This window comes from Caloenas nicobarica, chromosome 1 (assembly GCF_036013445.1).
Source record: "Caloenas nicobarica isolate bCalNic1 chromosome 1, bCalNic1.hap1, whole genome shotgun sequence".
NCBI lineage: Eukaryota > Metazoa > Chordata > Aves > Columbiformes > Columbidae > Caloenas > Caloenas nicobarica.
Window position 1 is genome coordinate 41,014,575 of NC_088245.1, and position 20,240 is coordinate 41,034,814.

The 20,240-nt window shown below is 47.3% G+C and overlaps 1 protein-coding gene across 3 annotated transcripts in view; it reads left to right on the forward strand.

Annotated features, from left to right (window-relative positions):
- The first annotated feature begins 1,344 nt into the window (after positions 1-1,344).
- SGSM3 (small G protein signaling modulator 3) overlaps positions 1,345-20,240 on the forward strand; it is a 30,491-nt gene continuing 11,595 nt past the window's right edge. For 2 of the 3 annotated variants that reach the window (XR_010607476.1, XM_065650578.1), the window contains exons 1-10: positions 1,345-1,427; positions 11,515-11,595; positions 12,926-13,011; positions 14,232-14,298; positions 15,735-15,943; positions 16,095-16,202; positions 17,177-17,320; positions 17,712-17,907; positions 18,134-18,279; positions 19,233-19,460. Coding sequence is in view for 2 of the 3 variants with exons in the window: in XM_065650578.1 (XP_065506650.1) it covers positions 11,589-11,595; positions 12,926-13,011; positions 14,232-14,298; positions 15,735-15,943; positions 16,095-16,202; positions 17,177-17,320; positions 17,712-17,907; positions 18,134-18,279; positions 19,233-19,460 (1,191 nt within the window). In the remaining variant the exon portion in view is untranslated. Of the gene's footprint in view, positions 1,428-11,514; positions 11,596-12,925; positions 13,012-14,231; positions 14,299-15,734; positions 15,944-16,094; positions 16,203-17,176; positions 17,321-17,711; positions 17,908-18,133; positions 18,280-19,232; positions 19,461-20,240 lie in introns of those variants that run through there. The other variant, XM_065650591.1, reaches the window with a different exon arrangement.

Below are 20,240 nucleotides of genomic sequence, written 5' to 3' on the forward strand. Positions count from 1 at the left end.
GTGTCACATGGAAAATGTTAGTCTCTTCTAAAACTGCAGGAAAGCAGCACTGCAGAGGACTTGGGAGTTCTGGTCGACAATAGGTTGACCATGAGTCAACAATGTGCCCTTGTGGCCAAGAAGGCCAAGGGTATCCTGGGGTGCATCAAGAAGAGTGTGACCAGCAGGTCGAGGGAGGTGATCCTCCCTCTCTACTCTGCCCTGGTGAGGCTGCATCTGCAGTACTGCATCCAGTTCTGGGCTCCACAGTTTAAGAAGGACAAGGAATTACTGGAGGGAGTCCAGTGGAGGGCTACAAAGATGATGAGGGGTCTGGAGCACCTTTGTTATGAGACTGAGAGAGCTGGGTCTGTTGAGCCTGGAGAAGAGAAGGCTGAGAGGGGATCTCATTAATGTTTATGAATATCTCAAGGGTGGGTGTCAAGAGAAGGGATCAGATTCCTTTCAGTGGTGCACAATGATTGAAAGAGGGGCAATGGGCACAGACTGAAACAGAGGAAGTTCCATCTGAATAGCAGGAGAAACTTCTTGACTTTGAGGGTGCCAGAGCACTGGAACAGGCTGCCCAGAGAGGTTCTGGAGTCTCCTTCTCTGGAGACATTCAAAACCCGGCTGGACACATTCCTGTGCGATCTGCTCCGGGTGAACCTGCTTTAGCAGGTGGGTTGGACTGGATGGTCTCCAGAGGTCCCTTCCAACCCCAACCATGCTGTGATTCTGTGGCACAATATACACATCCTTTTAGAGGCTTCTGCTTCTCTTCAGAAGAGCTTGGTTTGGGACCTTGCTTTCTTTTTTCCAGCAGAGTTGACAGAGGCACCAACCAGAGATGCCGTTCGCCTCTCCCCTTGGTCGCTGGAATAGATTGCCGAAACGATCTCCAAGAAGCAGCTTGTTACCAATTCGCAAGGCCCGATCCATCCTGGTACATGTCTCTGTAGCCCATGCCCGTGACAGATGCCCCCAATAAAGTGGCAGTGGGTCTGTGCCCTGCTCGGAGGAGAAATTAACCTAGAGCTCAATGATGGAAACGACCCGAGTAGCTTTCCGTGCCGCTGCCTCCTTCGAGGCTGGGACAGGGGCTGAGCGCCGCCCTCCACAGCGCTTGCTCCCGCCGCCCCAGCTGCAATTTTCACGGCTTCGTGCCACCTCTTCTGCCTTGGCGGGGCGGGGTGAAGGAGCCACCGCTATTGCTCAACGCTCGTCACCGCGACCGAGAGAGCCCGTGTCGCCGTCCCCGTCCTCCCCGGGCAGCGCCGGCCCCGCCGCGGCCTACAGCCCCCACAGCGCCCCGCGCCGCCGCCCGGATGCCGCGCATGCGCCTCGCGCCGCCCTCCAGAGCGGCGCGTGGGGCCGCGGGTCGGGGCGGGCGGCCGCTCTGAGGGGACAGCGCGGCGGGCGGGCGGCGGCGCCGCTGACGAGAGCAGGTGAGTTCCGGCGCGGCTGCCGCGGCCGAGCCGGGGGTGGCGGGCAGCGCCGGGCGGGGGGGGTCCTGCCCGCGGGAGGGAGGGCTCGGCGGGCCGCCCCTCGTCCGCCCGGGCTGCCAGCCTAGTGACGGTCGCGCCACCTGCGAGAGGCCCCGCACACACCTCACACCCCCCCGCCCCGGCACCCATCCCGCCCTGCGCTGCCCCTCGGTCGGCGGGGGGGACTGAAGCCGCTGGGGCGGCCCTGCTCCCTGGGCTGTGTGTGGGGCCGGGGGTGCGCGGGCACGTCCCCGCTTCCCGAGCCCTTCCCGGTCAGGGTTGAGGGGGAGAGCGGGACCCCCCGCCCCAGCCCCCGGGCGGGCTCCCGCTCACCTGCTGCGCTGACGCAGGGTCTGGGCTCCGGCGAGTGAGTCACGTTGTGCTCAGCTTCGTCAGGCTGGGCGGGGGTGCTCTGCCTGCTCCCCCCAGCCCCCGCTCCGCCCTGCTCTCCGCGATATGCCCCCCCATCACCTGCCTTTTCTCCTCACTGTGGCTGTGACTCTCAGGTGGTCTCATCTGTCCGGCTCTGCCATCATTCATCCTCCACAGCTGTGTCTTTTCGGAGGTGCCCAGAGGAGACACCGTCTGTCTCCTGTCTGGCTGGGGGGAAGGAACAGTCACGAAACTGAGATGGAAATATGGCAATATCCCCTGGGCAGTAGGCATAAACAGACACACTGCAGGTTGTTAGCTGTAATAAATGTTAGAAGGAACTCAGGAGACAAATGCAATCATAGAATCATTCCTCATACCTGGTGATGTAAATTCAAGGGAGAGAAGAACTGCTGTGGCACGGATTTAAATCTCCTTGCAGTCAGTGGCTGTGGGCTCCGGGACAGCTGGTGTCTCTTCACAGAGCTGGTAAGGATAGGACAGGAACATTTTCTTCCGTGTGTCTGCTTTTCTTCCTTCCTAATTTTCTGAGGGATGTCTGAATTTAGGCAGCTACTTTCCTCCTAAACAAGTAGATTTCACTGATGGCGTGTGGGGTTTTTCATGTGATGTCATAGCCTCCTACTTCATGATGTCTCAGCCTTACTGTGCATAGCTTGCTGTGATGTTTGGGGCGGGGGAGTGGTGGAAATAAAGTAGTAAAAATACATTGAGGAAATGGAGGGTCCTTTAGTGTTAGTAGATGGGAGAGAGAAGCAGTCTTGCTGGAATTAAGAACAGTAGATGTTCAGCAGTGAGAGGCTGGATCTTAAAATCACTCAAGAAGGAACTGCCAGCCCAGCAGAAGGAGCGGAGCACTGCTGTGCTTTTGCCGAGGTGTTGATCAGAATACTGTTTCTTGCTGGATAATCTGAATTCTAGAGGAGCTTTTCAGCTTCTGCAGAGTCTGGAGTTGTGTGTCGAAAAGAAACAATCACCGGAATGAAGATCTATTTAATTACGTATTGCCGGATCTGCACGCTGTGTGTGTTGCTTTCCCTATGCAGAAACAACGGTTGGATTCCTACCCTGGAGAATTCACGAAATAAAAGGGAAGGAAGGGTGTGAGAAAAGGCATTACATGTAATTAAAGAGGTCAGGGTGGGGACTGGTTTTGTCATACTAATATAAAGTTATGTTAATTCTGTATTTAACATATTAAAATGACAGGTGCTACCTTTCTTAATTCCTGTTTAGGGTAATGTTTTGATAACGTGTCTTGGTAATCTCAAGGAGATGTCATTCATGGTGACTCTTCCTCTGCAGGATGAACAGAAATGATGGGCAGCAGAGAGGAGGGGCATGTTTCTGGGGGAAGTGCACTGGTCAGGAGATGATAGAGTTAACATCAGATAATGAAGTGAGGGAAGTACTGCACACCTGCTCAGGACTGAAATGATTCTCCAACTTGGGGATCTCTGCTAATATCACGTAGGTTTTTCTTCTTTGCTGTGCTTTTGAACTGTTGCTTACTTTCTTGAAAGATGGTATCTTTCGCAAATATCAACGTTCTAAAGAATCCTCTCAATTTTAAAAGATAGGTAATAATTAAAATATTTAGCTTTCAAAAATTGATGTCTCTTACCTGAGGTGGCATGGTAACAGTGGAGGTTATTGGTTAAGGGATCTGCAATAAATGAGTTGCCAGTGTCAGTCCCATTATTAATGAATTGGCTCATGTGTTGCAAAATTGCTTTACCATGTTTGGTATTCGGGAATCAGTGAGTTCGCCTCCCCCCCAGGTGATGCCACATTTGAGGTTGTAACTGTTTTGGAAATTATTGGGTTGGTGTCTGTCTTCCTGACTGTTAATTGGAAACTTCTCACCAAAACATGAGAAGGAAAGAAAACTTTAGAAAAATAAATCCTAAGGAGTATCGCAACTTTATCTTCAGTGATAAAGGTAAGGCACCTGATACTTTGGTGTATGTGGTCCTTCAGCTCTTCTAGCTAAATCAGTGGTGATCCTAGATCACATCCTAGCTCAAATGGATAGGATATAGAGATTTTGCAATTGTCAAGTAGGATGACATAGATAAAGATCATCATTGTATATAGCGAGCACAGTGTCCCAAATGTCCCTTAAGAGGTGGAGAGGGGTTGGCACTTCAGGTTTGTATCCTCAGCAAAACACAAAGACTTGTTTAAACTTCTTTCTGTGCCACCTTTCATCACATGGCCGAGATTTTAGATACATGAAGCTTACACAGGGTAAGTATCTGGGAGCACTGGGGAAATCTCACTTGCCAGCTGTGTTACTGTTGACACCAGACAGGGAAGAGGAGGATGTTGTCTTGCCACATTTGTTTTGTCTCTGAGGAAGTCGCAGCTTTTTTTTGAACTGGAGTGCAACAAGTTATATTGGTAATAGAACAATTCTGTTTCTGGCTTAAGAAAAAAGTCAAAGCCCTTGGGAGAAATGAAAATACGATTGTTTTATGAGATAGAAAAAAATAAGATAGCATATTGGTATTAGTATGACCACGAGAACCATTGTCACTGCCCAGTCAATGCCGTATTTCTTGGCTGGGTAGTACCTGATGATTCAGAGATGAGAGTAAATGTCTATAACCCAGCAGTTCTTTTGTTCTGGAGAAGAAATCTTCCTGATCCCAGAAATAGGAAATATCTGGGGTTTTGCTACAAATGGTGATGATCATAATATATTTTTGCTTTTTTTTTTCATCCAAGTTATCTGTGCCTATAAACTTGTGCAGGAGCAAGATGTAAGTAGTCTAACATGGCATGTTAGATAAGAGCTTTGCAAACAGTCCTGAGAGGTGTATTAGGTGTTACTAGCCTCTTCAGAAAGTTGAGTTCTGGAAAGACACAGCCCTGAAGGAGAAAAATCTTGAGTGCAATGGGATATGTTTCACTTAAAAGCCATTTTCTGGAGCCAAATGAAGTGAGACCTGCTTAGAGTCCTGCTAGGTGAATCCGATGGGGTTTTTTGCTAATATTAGAGCAAATAGTAACACAGCAGAGCTACAGGAGAGTGACCTGAATCTCGCCTTTCTTGTGCCTCTCCAAGAGAATGACAAACCCTGGCAGCTAAAGCTCTGCAGATCCAGCAGAAGCCATATCAAGGAACAGCCATTCATCAGGCTGTTGTTCTTCTGTCACTGGGAACAGTAGGATGAGACCAGCTCGAGAATCAAACTTTCACTTGTCACTGCTCAGGGTAGGGCTTGCATATAAAAAGACTTCGTAATATCTGTCTTTAAATAACTGTCAGTAGTGTCTTTCAGCCTTTCTTTGATTGGTATAATCCTGCGTCTCTAATAGAAATATTTTCTTTCAAGCTTTGTATAGCAAATGAAACTGGACAGTTGCCATAACCTTCCACAGACATCTTATGAATAGTTTGCAGACTTGCAGAAGTTCATGGTCAGAAGGTAAAAACCACTTCTGGAGAGTTTTGGGGGAAATGAGGTTCTGTAGAGTTCTGCGGAAGTGCCCTGGTCCTGCACCATGATTATTTGAGTGAAAGTGTTTGTTTATCGTGCAGAAATTGACTCTCATGGAAGAGATGTTTGGTGCCACCTTAGACACTCATCAGAAACCTTCGGATAATATTTGCGTAGTAGTATTTAATGTGGAATCGCCTTTACCCTAAGCCTTGAAGACTAGGGAGACCGCAGACCTGCCTTTTGGCACACATGGGTTTTCTTCCGTCTTTGTTGGCTGCAAAGAGAATTTTGCTGTGATGTGAGGGTGGACACCTTGCTAGTTTGTGTCCTGGCCTTTTTTCTCAGCCTCATTCAATGCAGATTGAAAGAAAACAAATGTTGCTCCAGTGCTCGATCTGTTGTAATCCTCCCATGAAATGTCAGGAACACTCTATATTCCCATCACATATCCTCTTACCACTCAAATAACAGGAGCACTGGGAAAGGGGAAAGTCCTCCTCCTCTGGTCCCAAGGGTCTTGGCAAATGAGGTTCTCCACAGCAGTGCAGTTCATGCTTAGCAGGCACCAAGTATCTGCTCTGGAAGGACAGGCACCCTCTGCTTTCCAGGGCTAAAAGTGAGGTAGCTTGTATTTGCAACACACAGAATCAGCAGAGCCATAAGTAAGTTTGGTTCTGGTTGGTTTGTTTATCATGAGCCACATGGGGAAGCCTTTTTATCTCCAGATTTTGGAAGTAAGAGCTTTAGCCTTTTCAGGCTGTGTCCTGCATAAAGGATCAGCCATCTGCTTTGGAGCCAGATAAATAAAAGGCAGTTCTGCTCTGAAAAGAAAATATATGTTGATATGTAGGATATCTGCATTTTACATTAAGTAGGTGTTTGCGTAGGTTTTTTTTTAGAGGCAAACTTGGCACACTGAACTACATTCAGGAAGTCCATCTGTGGTCTGTCTGTCTAATGCGTAAGCATTAGGAAACAGGATTCTGCTTTTCCACATCCTTATTTTCTGAATGGAGATGAAATGGATACACAACTGGAAGTTACTTGTTTTGTTCCTTTGGTATAAACTGAAAATGGTTCAGCACCTTCAGCTCCAGTGGGGCTCTGTCACTACAGCAGGAAGATTTGCTGGACACGCATCAGTGCAGGGAGCAGGTCTGTTGCATGGAAGTACATTTTACATTTACATTTTACATTTCTGCATTGAATTATATTCCCAATGTGGCCAAGAGTCTACCAGGTGCTTTATGGCAAGAGACACAGAGTTTCTGTTTCTTTTTCATTGTCTCTGTTATATGTTGCTCTAATAGTGCCCTGGGGCAGTTGGGAGGAAGCACTTTGCCTTGTCACACTCCTGCAGTCAGTGATCCCAGGTGCTGGCTGAGCAGCACTGAAGTCCTGAGTGATGCCTCTATAGTGACATAACACTGTCCACAGCTTGACATCTCTCCTGCCTGGCTCTGTGAGACTCTCACCTTTGCTGCTTTCCAGATCTCACATCCCCCTTTCTAGGCCTGCCCTAGGCTTTTATTTTATTTCTGGTGCACTTTCTCTGCTACAAGAAAGTGGACTGAGGGCAGTTGAAATCCCCCAACTTTTCATCCCAAGTCGTGTGATAGAAAACAAGCCTGAAGACAATCTCAGCATCTCCCTCCTGCATCTGTTGTGTGTTGCTTAATACCCAAAGCAAGGTGAGACTGATTGTGGTTTGTGAGCCTTAAACAGATAGTTCCTGGAATGGCCCGTGTTTGCCAACACCATATTGACTCCTTAACCGGGAGCTGGTGTGTGTCAATGTCTGCATGGGATTCTGCATCACTTAAAAAGCCAGGGTGTCAGCGTGCAAGGGGCAGAAATTATCTGCATCTTGTCTGCCCCTCAGTCAGGTGTGTGGCTGCACCTACCTACTTGTTTGTGAAGCTGGAGTTTTCTTCTGACTGTATACATGCAAAGCAAATATTGACTCGTGGAACTAATGGCATTTCCAGGTCCAGGATATGCCTTTGCCTGACCTGCAGGAGAAACCAATGGGGGAAGGGATGGCAAAGGTCTTCCTGCTGAGAGCTCCCCTTGTGCATTTTATTGAGCAAGTCTGAATTTTAATTAGGGAAACAAAGCTTTCCAGGTGTGAGAGAACAGAAATGACCTCCCAGATTCAGTGCAGGTTTTTTGTCTGATTTCTGAGAGAGGAAGAGTAGGTCTAGGCATTAAATTGGATGCCATCTACATGGGACTTTAAAAGCTGAGCTGGAAGAGGCTTCTAGAACTATACCTAAATGCATGGCCTCCAGATGAGTACTGTGGCTTTGCAATTACTTTTCTCTCTTCCAAAACATTGAGAAGTTTTGGGTTTTTGCTTTGTTTGTTTTGTGTGGGTTTTGTTTGTTTTTAATAAAGGTAATAGAGAGCAGTGGAAACCAGCTGACAGTCCAGAGGTGGCAGTTGGCTTTATTGTGTGCGTGTTCAAATTAAGCATCGTTAATGGAAAGCAGAGTTTTTCCCCGTGCTAGTTTACTGTCAGAAGAAGTGGTGTATATGCTGTTCCGATGATTGTGGATGAAAGTAATTCTAGAAAGAATTGTTATGCTTGTTCTGGTCCTTCTGATGATGCTCACTGGCGGCTCCTGCATACTTACTAGATATAATATTTTCAGCATACAAAAACGTTGCTTTGTAAAACATTCACCTTCTGCACAGTCTGTCTGCTAGAAGTATGTTGCTTTTTTGGTGGCTTTTTACTGGATTTTTTTTTTTATTGCTAAAATCAGCAGGGGAAGAACACTCCTGGGAAGGAATTTCTGTCCCAAAATAAAGATGCTACTGAAAGGCTCTGGACAGCATCAGTTCATGCCTAGCACATCCAGGCACTACCACAGCAGGCTGAAGCAGAGATGACGTGGCAAAAGAGGCCACACAAGTAAAACACAGGCAGCAGGAGATTGTTATCTGGTGTTTGCAAGAAGCCAGGTAATTGAAATCTCTCCTATTGCAGCTGTGTGGAAGAACAAGTACGTCCAGAGGAGGCTTGATAATGCCAAGTGGAAGTAAATTTGCAGGTCTCCTTTGCAAACATCAATTTCTAAAGGACATCTACAGTAGAAGAGAAACCAATTGGATATAATCCTGCATGGTGTGTATTTGGAACTCTGACAAAGGTGTTGCAGGTGGAGTGCTTCAAATAGCTTGTACCTGGTGCTGACTGCATGCTTCCCTTGCTGCCTTTTTTAGGTAGACACACTGTCATTGTAGCCGTCTTCTGGCAGGCTGGAATCAATGGTGGTGTGATTTGTTTTGGAGTCTGAACGCAAAAAGTAAAGCTGCAAATAACAGGTACCATTTGCATTGTAATAAAAAATGAGTTTCTTTCAAAGCGTGAAGACTACCTGGTGTGTGACCAAAATTGCTTTGTATAGGAAACTGAAATTGCCTTTAAACATGGTAGATGCTTCTTAATGCATGGGTGAAATCTAGTTTTAATTTTAGAATTCTGAGGATTAGGGAGTTGCCCTTAATGTTTGTTGGATCTGGTGTGGTTTTTTCCTTTGTGTGCCTTACTGTTGCTTGTTGTCAAGCATGTATACTATGCAAATAGCACAACTAAGCTGTAGCAATTTCATGCATGGAATTTCACAGGCTTCATGGGAGCTCCTTTTGTTACTTGCTGTCTCCTGGCTAGGGGATTTTGAGAGTTGCTTTAGGTTTATATCCCTCAGTCAAAGGAAATAACTTACTATATCGATCCCATATGCCAGGTGGTGGTGCCTGGCTGTGCCAGGGAACCTTCCTCTCAGTTCCTGTGATGCTTTACTGGAGGCAGAGTGGGAGTGGGGCAAAAGTGGTGTGATGAAGACCTGCAGGGCTGGCGTGGTGGCCTCGGCACCTTCTCTTGGAGACACCTGGCTCCATGGGCAGCCAGTTCCCAGTGCACCACCTCCGTGTGCCGCAGCAGGAGCCTTCTCTTGGTGTGATTCACGCTCCTTACCCTGCCCTTCTGCACACCTTGGTGCCAGCAGTGAGGTGAGCCTCTCGCACTCTCTCTGGGCCCTGTCCCAGATGGGTGCTTGCAGGAAGGTTTCTATAGGAACCAGAGGCAGGAAAAACCTGCCCACCAAGTTCACTGCTCTAATGTCAGGGACCGGAGGGCAGGCAGCACGCAGATGAGTGATCTCCAGCGAGGCGGAGGCCAGCGTGTGGTGACGTGGACAAGGGAAGCTGTTCCTCTCTGCTACACCTGCCCTGGGAGGAGGAGGGATTTTCAGCCTCAGCACTCTCCTGCCCTGCTTCCTGAGCACCGTGGTTAATTCCCTTGTTATGGGGAATTTTCTCATTTATGTGCCTAACGCACTGGCCCGGCTCCTCCGTAGCAGGTGGGTTCAGCAGTGATTGTGCATGTGATGAAGGTTAATAATGACTGAGGGCGATCCCTACTCACGTGCTTGAGGCACTGAGTGTTGATTCAGAGTACAGGTAGCGTGGCAGACATACCACATGGCTGAAACAGTGACTGCCTTCCTAATAAAAGTCATTAGAAACAGGGTTAGTGGGCTGAGAGAAGGCAGGGGAGCAGGACATCTTGGAGGCTCAGGAACAGAGCAGCTGCGGTTGCAGGGCAGAGATAAGCCTGGGAAAAAAAAAGCATCAAAATACATTTGCAGTGATGTTGAAAGGGGAGTAAGTATTGTCAGCAGATTTACCAGTTTGGTGTACATGCTGTGTGCGTTCTCATGTAAAAAGAGTGTGCAAGTGCTCATTTTGTAATTGTTGTGTCTTTAACTGCTGAGGGAAGAGTCGGTGCTAAGAGAACAAGTGGGGTAGAGTGATGAGAAGAACAGAAAAACATTTACAGAACTTGTGGGTAAGCAACTGGCCTTTGTGTGGTCAGTGTTACTTCTTACAAACAAAAGCTGGACTTTTTTTGTGTCTGTTTTTCTTTTTGCCCTGAGAGTTGATGTCAGAAGATCAGAGTGTCTGTTCTTCCATGCTGGCCTTTCTCCTGCAGAGAACCGTTTAACTTCGGGAGGAAGAAGCTGTATCACTTGTGTTCTCAAACACAGATGTTTTTAATGCTTTTGCAGTGCTTCACAGCTGCTTATCTTGGAGTGCTGTAGCAAGCCACTTCCAGGCTGCAGGTGCTCGCTGGAAAGCTCACTGGGATGCAAAGGCAGGAGTGGCAATATAACCTTGTACTGCTGAGCACTATAAACAACTCAGACAGGACCTGCTGGATGAGTCCTTGGGATTCCTTCTTTTAGTGGTTTGCAGTCATAAGTAGCTTTGCTGGAAAAGGGAAGCTGGAAAACCCATCCCAGATGTGCAGATGTTAGTTTCTCCCCAGTTCTTTCCCAAGTAAGTGTGAGTGACTGATATCTCCCAGCACTGGCTTTATCTGCTTCGTAGAGGTGGCTCTTAGTGTCTCCCACACACAGTTACAAGGTTGATCTTGAAGTCCAGAGTTTTTCTCTCTGATTACTGAACTATTCCATTGTTGTCCTGGAAAATCCCTATAAAAATATGCTGTGAACTGGTATCAGGATAGCAAGGAGAGGAGCTGTGTGGGCTGTTTCATCATCTGAGCTTCATCCCCTGATTTAATTTAGAGGGCCCTGGCTCATTGCAGAGGTACACGATGGCATGTTGTCCATGTCCTAGCACAGTTCATCACAGAAAATCCTTGTCAGCAGCTTTCCCAGCTCCCTTCAGGGAGCTGTATTCCATAGTCAAAACCACTTCATTCCTGCGATTTGTGGTGCTACTCCTAAAATCTCTTTCAGGCTTTTTGCATCTAATGATATCCCCTTAAACCCTTTTCACCATTCCAGTCCTGTCTCCATGGGCAGTGTATTCAGAGAATTATGATGTACAGTGTAGTTTTTTTAGTATTCATAATTAAATACAGGACTCACAATATTGTGATGGAAAAGGTGATGAAAGTTGACTTGGTTTTTGACATTTTTTCAATCAGCAATGCTGTTACTGTCACAAACGATTTGGTAAATGACAGCGTGCTCTTTCTAGCTGATGGGTAGGTATGAAACAAAGAGGAAATTCCAGTCTCTGAAGTTTAATTTTCCTGTGGCGGAGCTTGAATAATAAAGGATTCAATTTTCCTGTGGGGAAGTTGTGTGTGAGGGATCTGACTGTCCCCCACCATGTTCTTAGATGCTAATTGAATTCTCTCATCGACATTTTTTCCCCTTTTATAACAGGATAGCCACCTCTCACCTCTGAAAACATTTCTGGACCTGCTGGAAGCTTCTGCAACTCAGCCTTACCTAGCACAATGTCAGGTGAGCAGACAAAAGTGGACATGGTATCTTCCTGTTTGGTTGCTTGTTCTTTCTTCAGCTGCAACTTAGTAAAAGAAAAAAGAAAGTTAGAGCTATTCTTTACCTTAACATACTGCCTGGTCAAATTGGGGGAGAGGAAACCACCCCACTCGTTCTGACCCAGCTGCCTTTTCACTCAGGGTGAAGTCAAGTCCTTCTTTCACCCTGTGCTGAAGCCTGCAGAAGCTGCTTCAGCCATTGAACACAGAGGAAGAAGGAGGTTGAAATGTAATCTGCCTTCCCCATTTTTCATAAGATTTGCTTGGTTCTGTTCTCCTCCCAAGATATTCCCCAGAGCGGGTGGTTCGCTTTATGATTGTGAGAGATTTTTGCTGTACAATGGTAGCTCTAGGGCAGGCAGAAGGCTGAAGAATTACTGGAGTTTGACTTTGGACTACTGAGATCTAAGCTTTACTAAAACTAGGTCTCGTTCTTGCAGTGGCCAACTCTCCCACCCTATATTTTTGTCTAAACTTTCCTTCCTGGTCCAGCTGGTTATTTCAGGACATTTAACCCTGAGGGAAACTATACTTCAAAGCCAAGTAAACCTTTTTGTTGTTTTGTTGTTGTTGTTGTTGTTGTTTGTTGGGGTTTTTTTGGTGATGTGCACAGTGAAAGACCTGGGACATGCTTATCTGCTTCAATTGCAAAACTTGATGTCTGCTTTTATCGCATAGGAAGCTGTTCAGTGAGACACCACCTGAGACTGGAAAGCTGCCTATCTTGAACACAAAAGACAAAGATGATAGGCATATTTTCATTGCTTCAGCTCTCTATACATGGTCTGGCAATATCCCAGCCCTTCTGGAGCAAAGGGAGCAGTGGAGCATCTTACTGACGGCTCCGATTTCCCATTTTGGTGCCTAGGTGACAAAGTTTCAGGGAACTCTGGAGTGCTGCTGGTGCTAGGGTCAGTGCCTCCATACGAGACATTTACTTCTCCATAATTTATTCTTTTTTTAATGGTTCCTCTGGCTTGGCACTCAAGGATCACACAGCTTTTCCAAGCAGAAGATCACTAGATGCCTGGAACAATTTCTCTTCCCTAAAAGTACCTTTCTTAAAGGGAACTCCATTTGGCTTTTCTGCTTCTTTTGCTCAGTAATAAGGGACAAAACCATCTGAAATTACTTGCTTCCTTGGTGAAGTGGGAGTTATCTCAATGTCTAGAGTAGCAGTAATGACAAACTCCTGAGTGAGTCCTTCCCTTGCTGGACCATTCAGTATTATGTGTCTTCTGAGGGAGTCCTTCCAGGTTTTCACTGTTATGTGTTGATCTCTTTCTCTTTAGGCCATCACACTCCCTCTGCTGGGGGTCCCTTCTCAGCCCTCACTCCCAGCATTTGGCCTCAGGAGATTCTGGCAAAATACACACAGGTAGGGTGTGGGGCAGGGAGGGGGTGTTCCCTGGCTCTGCACAGAAGTCAAGGGACCCTGGTGATTTCTGGCGGTCTCTAAAAGCCGCAGGGAAAAGGAGGGAGGGGTGCACTTTTCCTCCAGTGGTTTGGTTGTGGACACTTGTTTGCTACATTGTGTGTTTTGTGGCTGCATCCTGGCTCTTGCAAGAGGATCTTGCAGAGCACAAGGAAACTTGTGTGAATTATTGCCCTGCTGTTTTGCAACTATTGCTCCACTGTGAAAATGTTGACACCCTCAGGGAGTCTCTGTCACCACCAGGCTACTCTGGGTGGCTTGTGCCTGGCAGGAAATGCTGCCCTCAAGACTTGTCACCAGGTGGGCAGAGCAGGAAGGAAGGAAGCAGCCATGGAATTGTGTAACTTCGTCAGCAGTGTTTTGCTGAAGACAGTTGAGCCCAGTGAAGCAGATTAAAGCTTATCATGGAGCTTTGCTAGAAACACACTTCTTGGCTGCTGACGGGGTGCAGTGTTTGTGAGAGACTCCACAGGAAGGGCAGGTGGGCTTGCATGAAATGGGGGGCATCTGCAGGTTTTCGCTCCTTGAAAAAGCCTGGTTTTAACCTCCAGTGTGTGTGCCCTGATGCCAACCATGAGCACAGAGGAGGAAAGTTGAGATGTGGGTCACAGACCTTAATTTCCGTTCACCTGATATTGGGGCTTGCTTCACAGGTGTGAACCCCAGTTTTGTCTCCTGTCTTTCAGAGAAAATCTGAAAGCAACAAGCAGGAGATGGAGCAGGGAGCTGAATTTGCAGTGTGCATGCAGGGGCAACAGGACTATTGTGTATTAGAGGCACAGACAGTAGGGATCACTTTAGCTGGTGTGTGTCGATTCCTCGGTCCATGAGGGGGGCTGTGTGCCCATCCAGGTGGGAAGATCTGATCTTGATACGATGCTGTGCTCAAGCCCTGCTGGAAAAGGGATTTCTGGGAAAATCTGTGCAGGTGGGAAGGTAGGGCTTCACAGCTTCCATGGAGAAGTCAAAATGGGAATGGCATGCAACACCTTCCCATCTGGGAATTGTGGTGGGAGGCATTGAAAATAAAAGGGCAAAGAGTCTAATTGCTCAGAGAACACAGTGTGGACAGTGGTGGGATGAGGCAATATCTACATGTCTCTGTTCAGTTGTTCAGTGCTAGACTGGTGAAAGTGTCTGTTCTTCTTCCTCCTGTCCTCCAGAAAGAAGAATCCGTCGAGCAGCCAGAGTTCCGCTATGATGAATTTGGTTTCCGAGTTGATAAGGAAGGTAAAGCCAGTCTCATCCCTCCCCCTTCCATTGTGTCCTGCATCCAGCTCCTCCCATGCTGCCGAGTATGGCAGGGTGATTTTGCAGCCATTCTGTGCTAGGTCTCATCTACCCACCTGTCATCATCTTTCTGTATCCTACCATTGTAATCAAGTGCGTAGACATGTTGGCCTTATGGCAGTTTGGAGCACAGACTATGCGGCAGAGTAATTTCAATCCCCTTAGGCTTGTGCCGTGGTGGGTAACAGAGAGAAGAGTTAAGAGGAAATTACCATTTCCATTAGCAGCTGCATGCTGGGGAAGGGCAACTTTCCCAGGTCATGGTGGGGTCTCTGTCGCGTTCAGCAGCGCTGTAAGCACTGATAGGAGGCACAGTGGCACATGCTGTCTGTTGAAAAACTCGTGGCCAAGAGGAGTGGCAGCAGTATGTGTTCTGCTCAGCCTAGCAGCTTGACAAAGTGTGGAGCAAACTGTAGGGACAGAACCCACATCCTAGTTTTTCAGCAAGATATAGAGGCAGGAGACCAAATAGAAGGAGGTGTGGAGAGCTATTGTAGCTGGACATTGAACTGCAACAGCTGGCTGCCTTTGCAAAGAGGAAGCGAAAGGTATGGGGGACGTAGAAATTGCTTTATGTTGCTCTGAGAGGACATTTCCAGGGCTCAGGCCATACAATGCAAGGACAGAAGTTGTTTTCATGTGTGCCCTGAGGCACCTTGAGTCACAGAAGTTTTTCTTTGAAGTAGTGACCTGGAGATGAGGACAAGACACAGCGGTTTTCTTCAGCCAGAACATTCAGTAGACTTGCATGTTATAAAATCAGCAGGAAGATTTGGACAGCATTGTTGGGATGTGTTATATAGTGAAGGACAGAGTGCCTTACGTCAAACCTGCACTTGTGCTGAAGTATCTATTTTAGAAAGCCAGCCTCAGGTTAAGGTGCTCTCTCATTGTGAATGTGGAAGTGTCCTTATTAAAGCTTTTTTGCTGATTAAATATCCCCAAAGTTAACATTTTGCACCTCATTACTTGCATGAGCATATAGCTTGTTTGCCACCTCTGAGGCTTGCTATGCTTTTGTCAGCCTGATTTACAGATCCTCACAAAACCCAGCAGGATGACTCCTGCCAGGGTCTTGTTTAATTCCAGCCACACTCTACTCTAAATCATGAGTAAATAGAGACTAAAAACCTGCCGAGAGCTTCTCAGTTCTCAAGGCCCCAGTGCCTTTTGCTTATGACCATAAAATTTACTGCATGGAGAAGATGGTTAGAAACCAAGCTTTGCCTTTCCATGCTCTGGCTGGAAAACATGGATGTTTTAAATGTGCTTTCTTCAGATGGCCATCCTCCTCCCCACCCTGTCCTGTGTTCGTTCCCTCTCATCTTCCCTCTCTCACTTGTCTCCTGTTCTTTCCCTTCCTTTTGCTGAGGTAGATGGTGCTGAGCCAAACTCCAGCAAGCTTCTGGGGGTCCCACTGACAGAGGAGCCACAGCAGAGGCTGAAGTGGCAGGCTCATCTGGAATTCACACACAACCATGACGTGGGCGACCTCACCTGGGACAAAATCGAGGTCACCCTACCGCATTCAGACAAGCTGCGCTCCCTGGTGCTAGCCGGCATCCCGCACAGCATGAGGCCACAGGTGAGAGCGCTGCCTGTTCTGGGCAGGCTCTCCTACCTGGAGTAAGAGACAGTGGAGTGAAAACACTTCCTTTCAGTTGAGAGGGTGCCAGATTATGACTTCCTGTGTCTCTTGTTGACCCTTCCCATCTCTGTTCACCCTGTCCCCCCAGCTGTGGATGCGCCTGTCGGGAGCCTTGCAGAAGAAGAGGAATTCAGAGATGTCATATCGGGATATCGTGAAAAACAGCTCTAATGATGAAACCATTGCTGCCAAACAGGTAGGAGATACTGCCTAGTACTGACTGGGCACAAGGGAGTAGGGAGAAGGGCAAGATTTTCTGTGTGAGGAGGAAGGAGTGTCTGCCTAACACCTGTAGCAGGAGCAGTTGAGCGGACAAAATGTGGTCAAATCCTGTTAAAGCTTAATCCTGTTGGGCATATTTCTCCTTTGTTTTGTTGGAATAACAACTGTGCAGCTTCCCTCCTTCCTAGGACAACAGGGAAGGGGATAGACACATGCTACCTGCAGGCTAGAAAACAGTGCTGCACTTGCATCGCAGCAAACACCCTGATATTCATTGAGGGAAGTGAAGGGTGAAAGGCTGATAGATGTACTTCTGTTGAGGTTGTGGCAGCTACTCCCAGGGACTGTCTTTGCCCCAAACACAAAGTCTCTGAACACCAACAAGACTATTACAGGGTGTTTTCACTCTTCCTCTGACCTCTCCTTTTGTGGGAGGAGGCAAAGGCCATGGCAAAAGAAAATGAGCTCTGTACATCTTCACCTCTCACCAAGTTAGGTTCAGAATGTTTGGAAAGAGGAACAATGCTGCCCAAAGGGAGATCTATGGGCTGTTCACCTCCAAATCCTGTGTCACAGATGTGGCCAAGTTGTTGGTTTCTCTCTGGACTAGGTTTGTTGGGAAGCCTTGCTTGAAATCCAAGGAGATGAAATTCCCAACCAGCATGCCTACTGTTCTCAGTGCAGAAGCTAAGAGCTGAGTTTAGGCAAGCATTTATTGGGAAACACCAAGTCACCATCCACACCGACATTTTCCCAATGACAGTGAAGGCTGTTAAACTGACCCCAGGTGCTTGGACAGGACCATCGTTTTTGGTGCCTAAGGACTTATGGATGGGTGTGGGGAAGCAGAGTTCCCTGAGGCAAAGGGCCAGAGGGAAGTGCAGAGAGCAGAAGACAATTGTTCAAATGCTGCAAGCTGATCTGTCCTTGTTTATGGCTGTCTGGCAGATTGAAAAGGACTTGCTCCGCACGATGCCCAGCAACGCCTGCTTCTCCAACATGAACAGTATCGGGGTGCCGCGGCTGCGCAGGATACTACGGGGACTTGCCTGGCTCTACCCAGATATTGGATATTGCCAAGGCACTGGCATGGTAACCTGCTTTCAGGGTGTCTTTGGGATAGGGATCGTTTTGTCTATGGTGGCTATGCTGGGGCAAGTAATTTGAGGCCGTGCAGCCAGACACTATGGCCTCCAGGCGAGCTGAAAGGAAATCCCTTCGTCATGGAAATTTTTTCCTGGGGAAGGGAGAGCAGAGTAGCACATCACATCCACAGATGTGGATTCAGTCCCTCTGTTGAGGAGGGACAGGCATTACACTGAGGAGAATTCCCTTCAGTGGAGACTGCCAGAGAGCTGCTGCCGAGGAAGGAAGATATTGGTCATTTAGACATTGGTCTGTCTCCATGTGAGGAAGTGGGGAAGGAGTTCCACTCCTCTTAGGACAGGCTTGGCATGCAGTTCTTCTTTCTTCAAAATCCCAGGTGGCTGCCTCTCTGCTGCTCTTCTTGGAGGAGGAAGATGCCTTCTGGATGATGTGCGCTATCATTGAGGAACTGGTTCCTGCCTCCTACTTCAGCACCACCCTGATGGGTGTGCAGACAGACCAGCGTGTCCTACGGCAGCTCATTGTGCAGTACTTGCCTCGCCTGGACAAGCTGCTCCAGGAGCATGACATCGGTAAAAGCGTGCCCTACAAACCACAGCTTTTCTTGGCAGGGTGACATGCAGATGAAGATTTTATTTTTCTTGTTTCCCAAAAAGAGAGCAGCAGGGCTGGGAGCAAACCTGGCCCTGGAGGCAATGGATGGTCACCTTTAAGCTTGGAGGACAGCATTTAGGAGAGTCCACCTTCACTGATTGGCTGACTTCTTGTTGTGATCATTTTTCATGTCTCTGTTCACAGAGCTCTCCTTGATCACCTTGCACTGGTTCCTCACTTCTTTTGCTAGCGTTGTCCACATCAAGCTGCTGCTGCGTATTTGGGACCTCTTCTTCTACCAGGGCTCTCTGGTGCTGTTTCAACTCACTTTGGGCATGCTCAGTATGAAGGTAAGTCCCACCTCCACTTCCTCCGTTATAGCACTTAGGTGTTTAATTCTGAGTTTTAGGAGCAAGAAGGTTTTGTATCCACTTCCTGTATGTGGTTTGGGAATGTGCTTAGGAACATGACTTCCTGCCTTCCTCAGAACTGGGGGCTGTGAAGAACTTCCAAGGCACTTCACAGGATTCGGGAATTGCTGTTTCCCCTCCCTACCTCATTTGCTCCCTCATAATTAAACCACATCAGCTGCCCCCCTCTATTCAGTCTACATCCCAACCTGAGAATCCATCTTACCTAAACCAAGATACATCTTGATTTTGCACTGCCTCTGAGCAGAAATAAAGTCAAGGTTGTGGTAATTCTGGGGAGCTTTTGATGGCACTGTTGAATGCTCCAAGAGATTAGCATTGTCCTGACTACGTGTGATTTGTCTGGCTTCCATGTAACCACCTGATATTTTCATTTTTATTTTTAAAAATATATATTTCATTCAGCTTTCTCTGCAAAGGGCAAGGGTGAGCCGCTGGGAGCAAGGGGAAGGTGGAGCTCAGTTAGACATGGTAGGCACTCTGTAGTGTGTCAGTCTGAGCAGCTTCCATCCCCTTGTCCCCAGCAAGGTCCTTGCTGTGCCCAATCCTGGCAGTGGTTACACAATAGTTTCTGTGTTGTCTTTGCTTGCTGACATGGATTAATTTAAATGATGGATGCTTTGCTTCAAAAAAACATGCCAGCTAGAATTTTGAGAGCAAATCTCAGTGCAGGAGAGTAGTTAAAGGATGCCGTCTCCCTCTAATAGGTAGCTGAGACTTTTCCTGCTGAAGTTTTGTTGGAATTGTCTAGTTGAACCTGTCTTTGTTTCCGGCCCAGGCTGTGCAGTGAATGTAAAATTGCGTCTAGCAGCCCCAGGAGCATCACTGTCATGCTCACTGTTCTGTGTGGCAAAATGATTGCATCGTTGCAGGAGGATGAGCTAATCCAGTCTGAGAACTCTGCCTCAATCTTCAACACTCTCTCGGACATCCCAAGTCAGATTGAAGATGCAGATGTGCTGCTGCAGGAGGCCATGCGCGTGGCTGGCTCGCTGACAGATGTGGCGGTGGAGACCCAACGTCGCAAACACCTGGCCTACCTCATTGCTGACCAAGGGCAGCTGCTCAACTCCAGCACCACTGTCAACAATTTATCCAAAGTGAGTGCACAGAGCCCCATCTGCCTCTGCTGCTCTGTTTTTACCGTTCCCTTATGTGTTCCCTCCCAGTTGCTCTTTGTGAGCAAGAGGTCCTTCTGTCTGCAAGGATTTTGGCTCCAGGATGACTGTGTCATCCAGTGGAGAAAAGGTATTGGGAAGTGAGGGGAAGGTCTGTACTAATGAAATGTTGCCAGATCGGTCCTGGTTCATAAGTCCCCAGGTGGAAGGGTTGTTGACATTGATTGTAATTATCATTAATGAGAGATATGTTGAAAAGTGATGCATTTTATTTATGGAAACTTAGAGACACAACATATGCTTTTGGCAGAATTTGCTTGGAGCATGCAGAGTAGGAACTGGAGTTAATCCATTAGTAAGAAACCAGTACACTAAAATAACTCTGGAAGATAGAGTCAGAAAACAGCAGCAGCCTTCGAGAAGCTGAATAAACAAATCACCTGTGTTTAATCTTGGACTACAGTCTGCAGTTGTGGATGTAGTAGCTCGTGTTTGTCAGTCCTGTGTGGAAGATGCTCATCTCTCTTGATGCTCATCTGTGTGCTAATCACAAGACATTCCTGCAGTTCTAAAATGTAATAGGCATCCACTTAAAAATGTATATATAATTATGTGTAGAACTGCTTTTGGCGACAAGTGGAATTAGAACTAAAATTATTGACTCAAATCATAGTTGATTCTTGAACTTTATGCTTTCGTAATAATTGAGCTATAAATAACCCATTGCACATGGAGCAGATCAAGCCATAGAGCTGATTCATT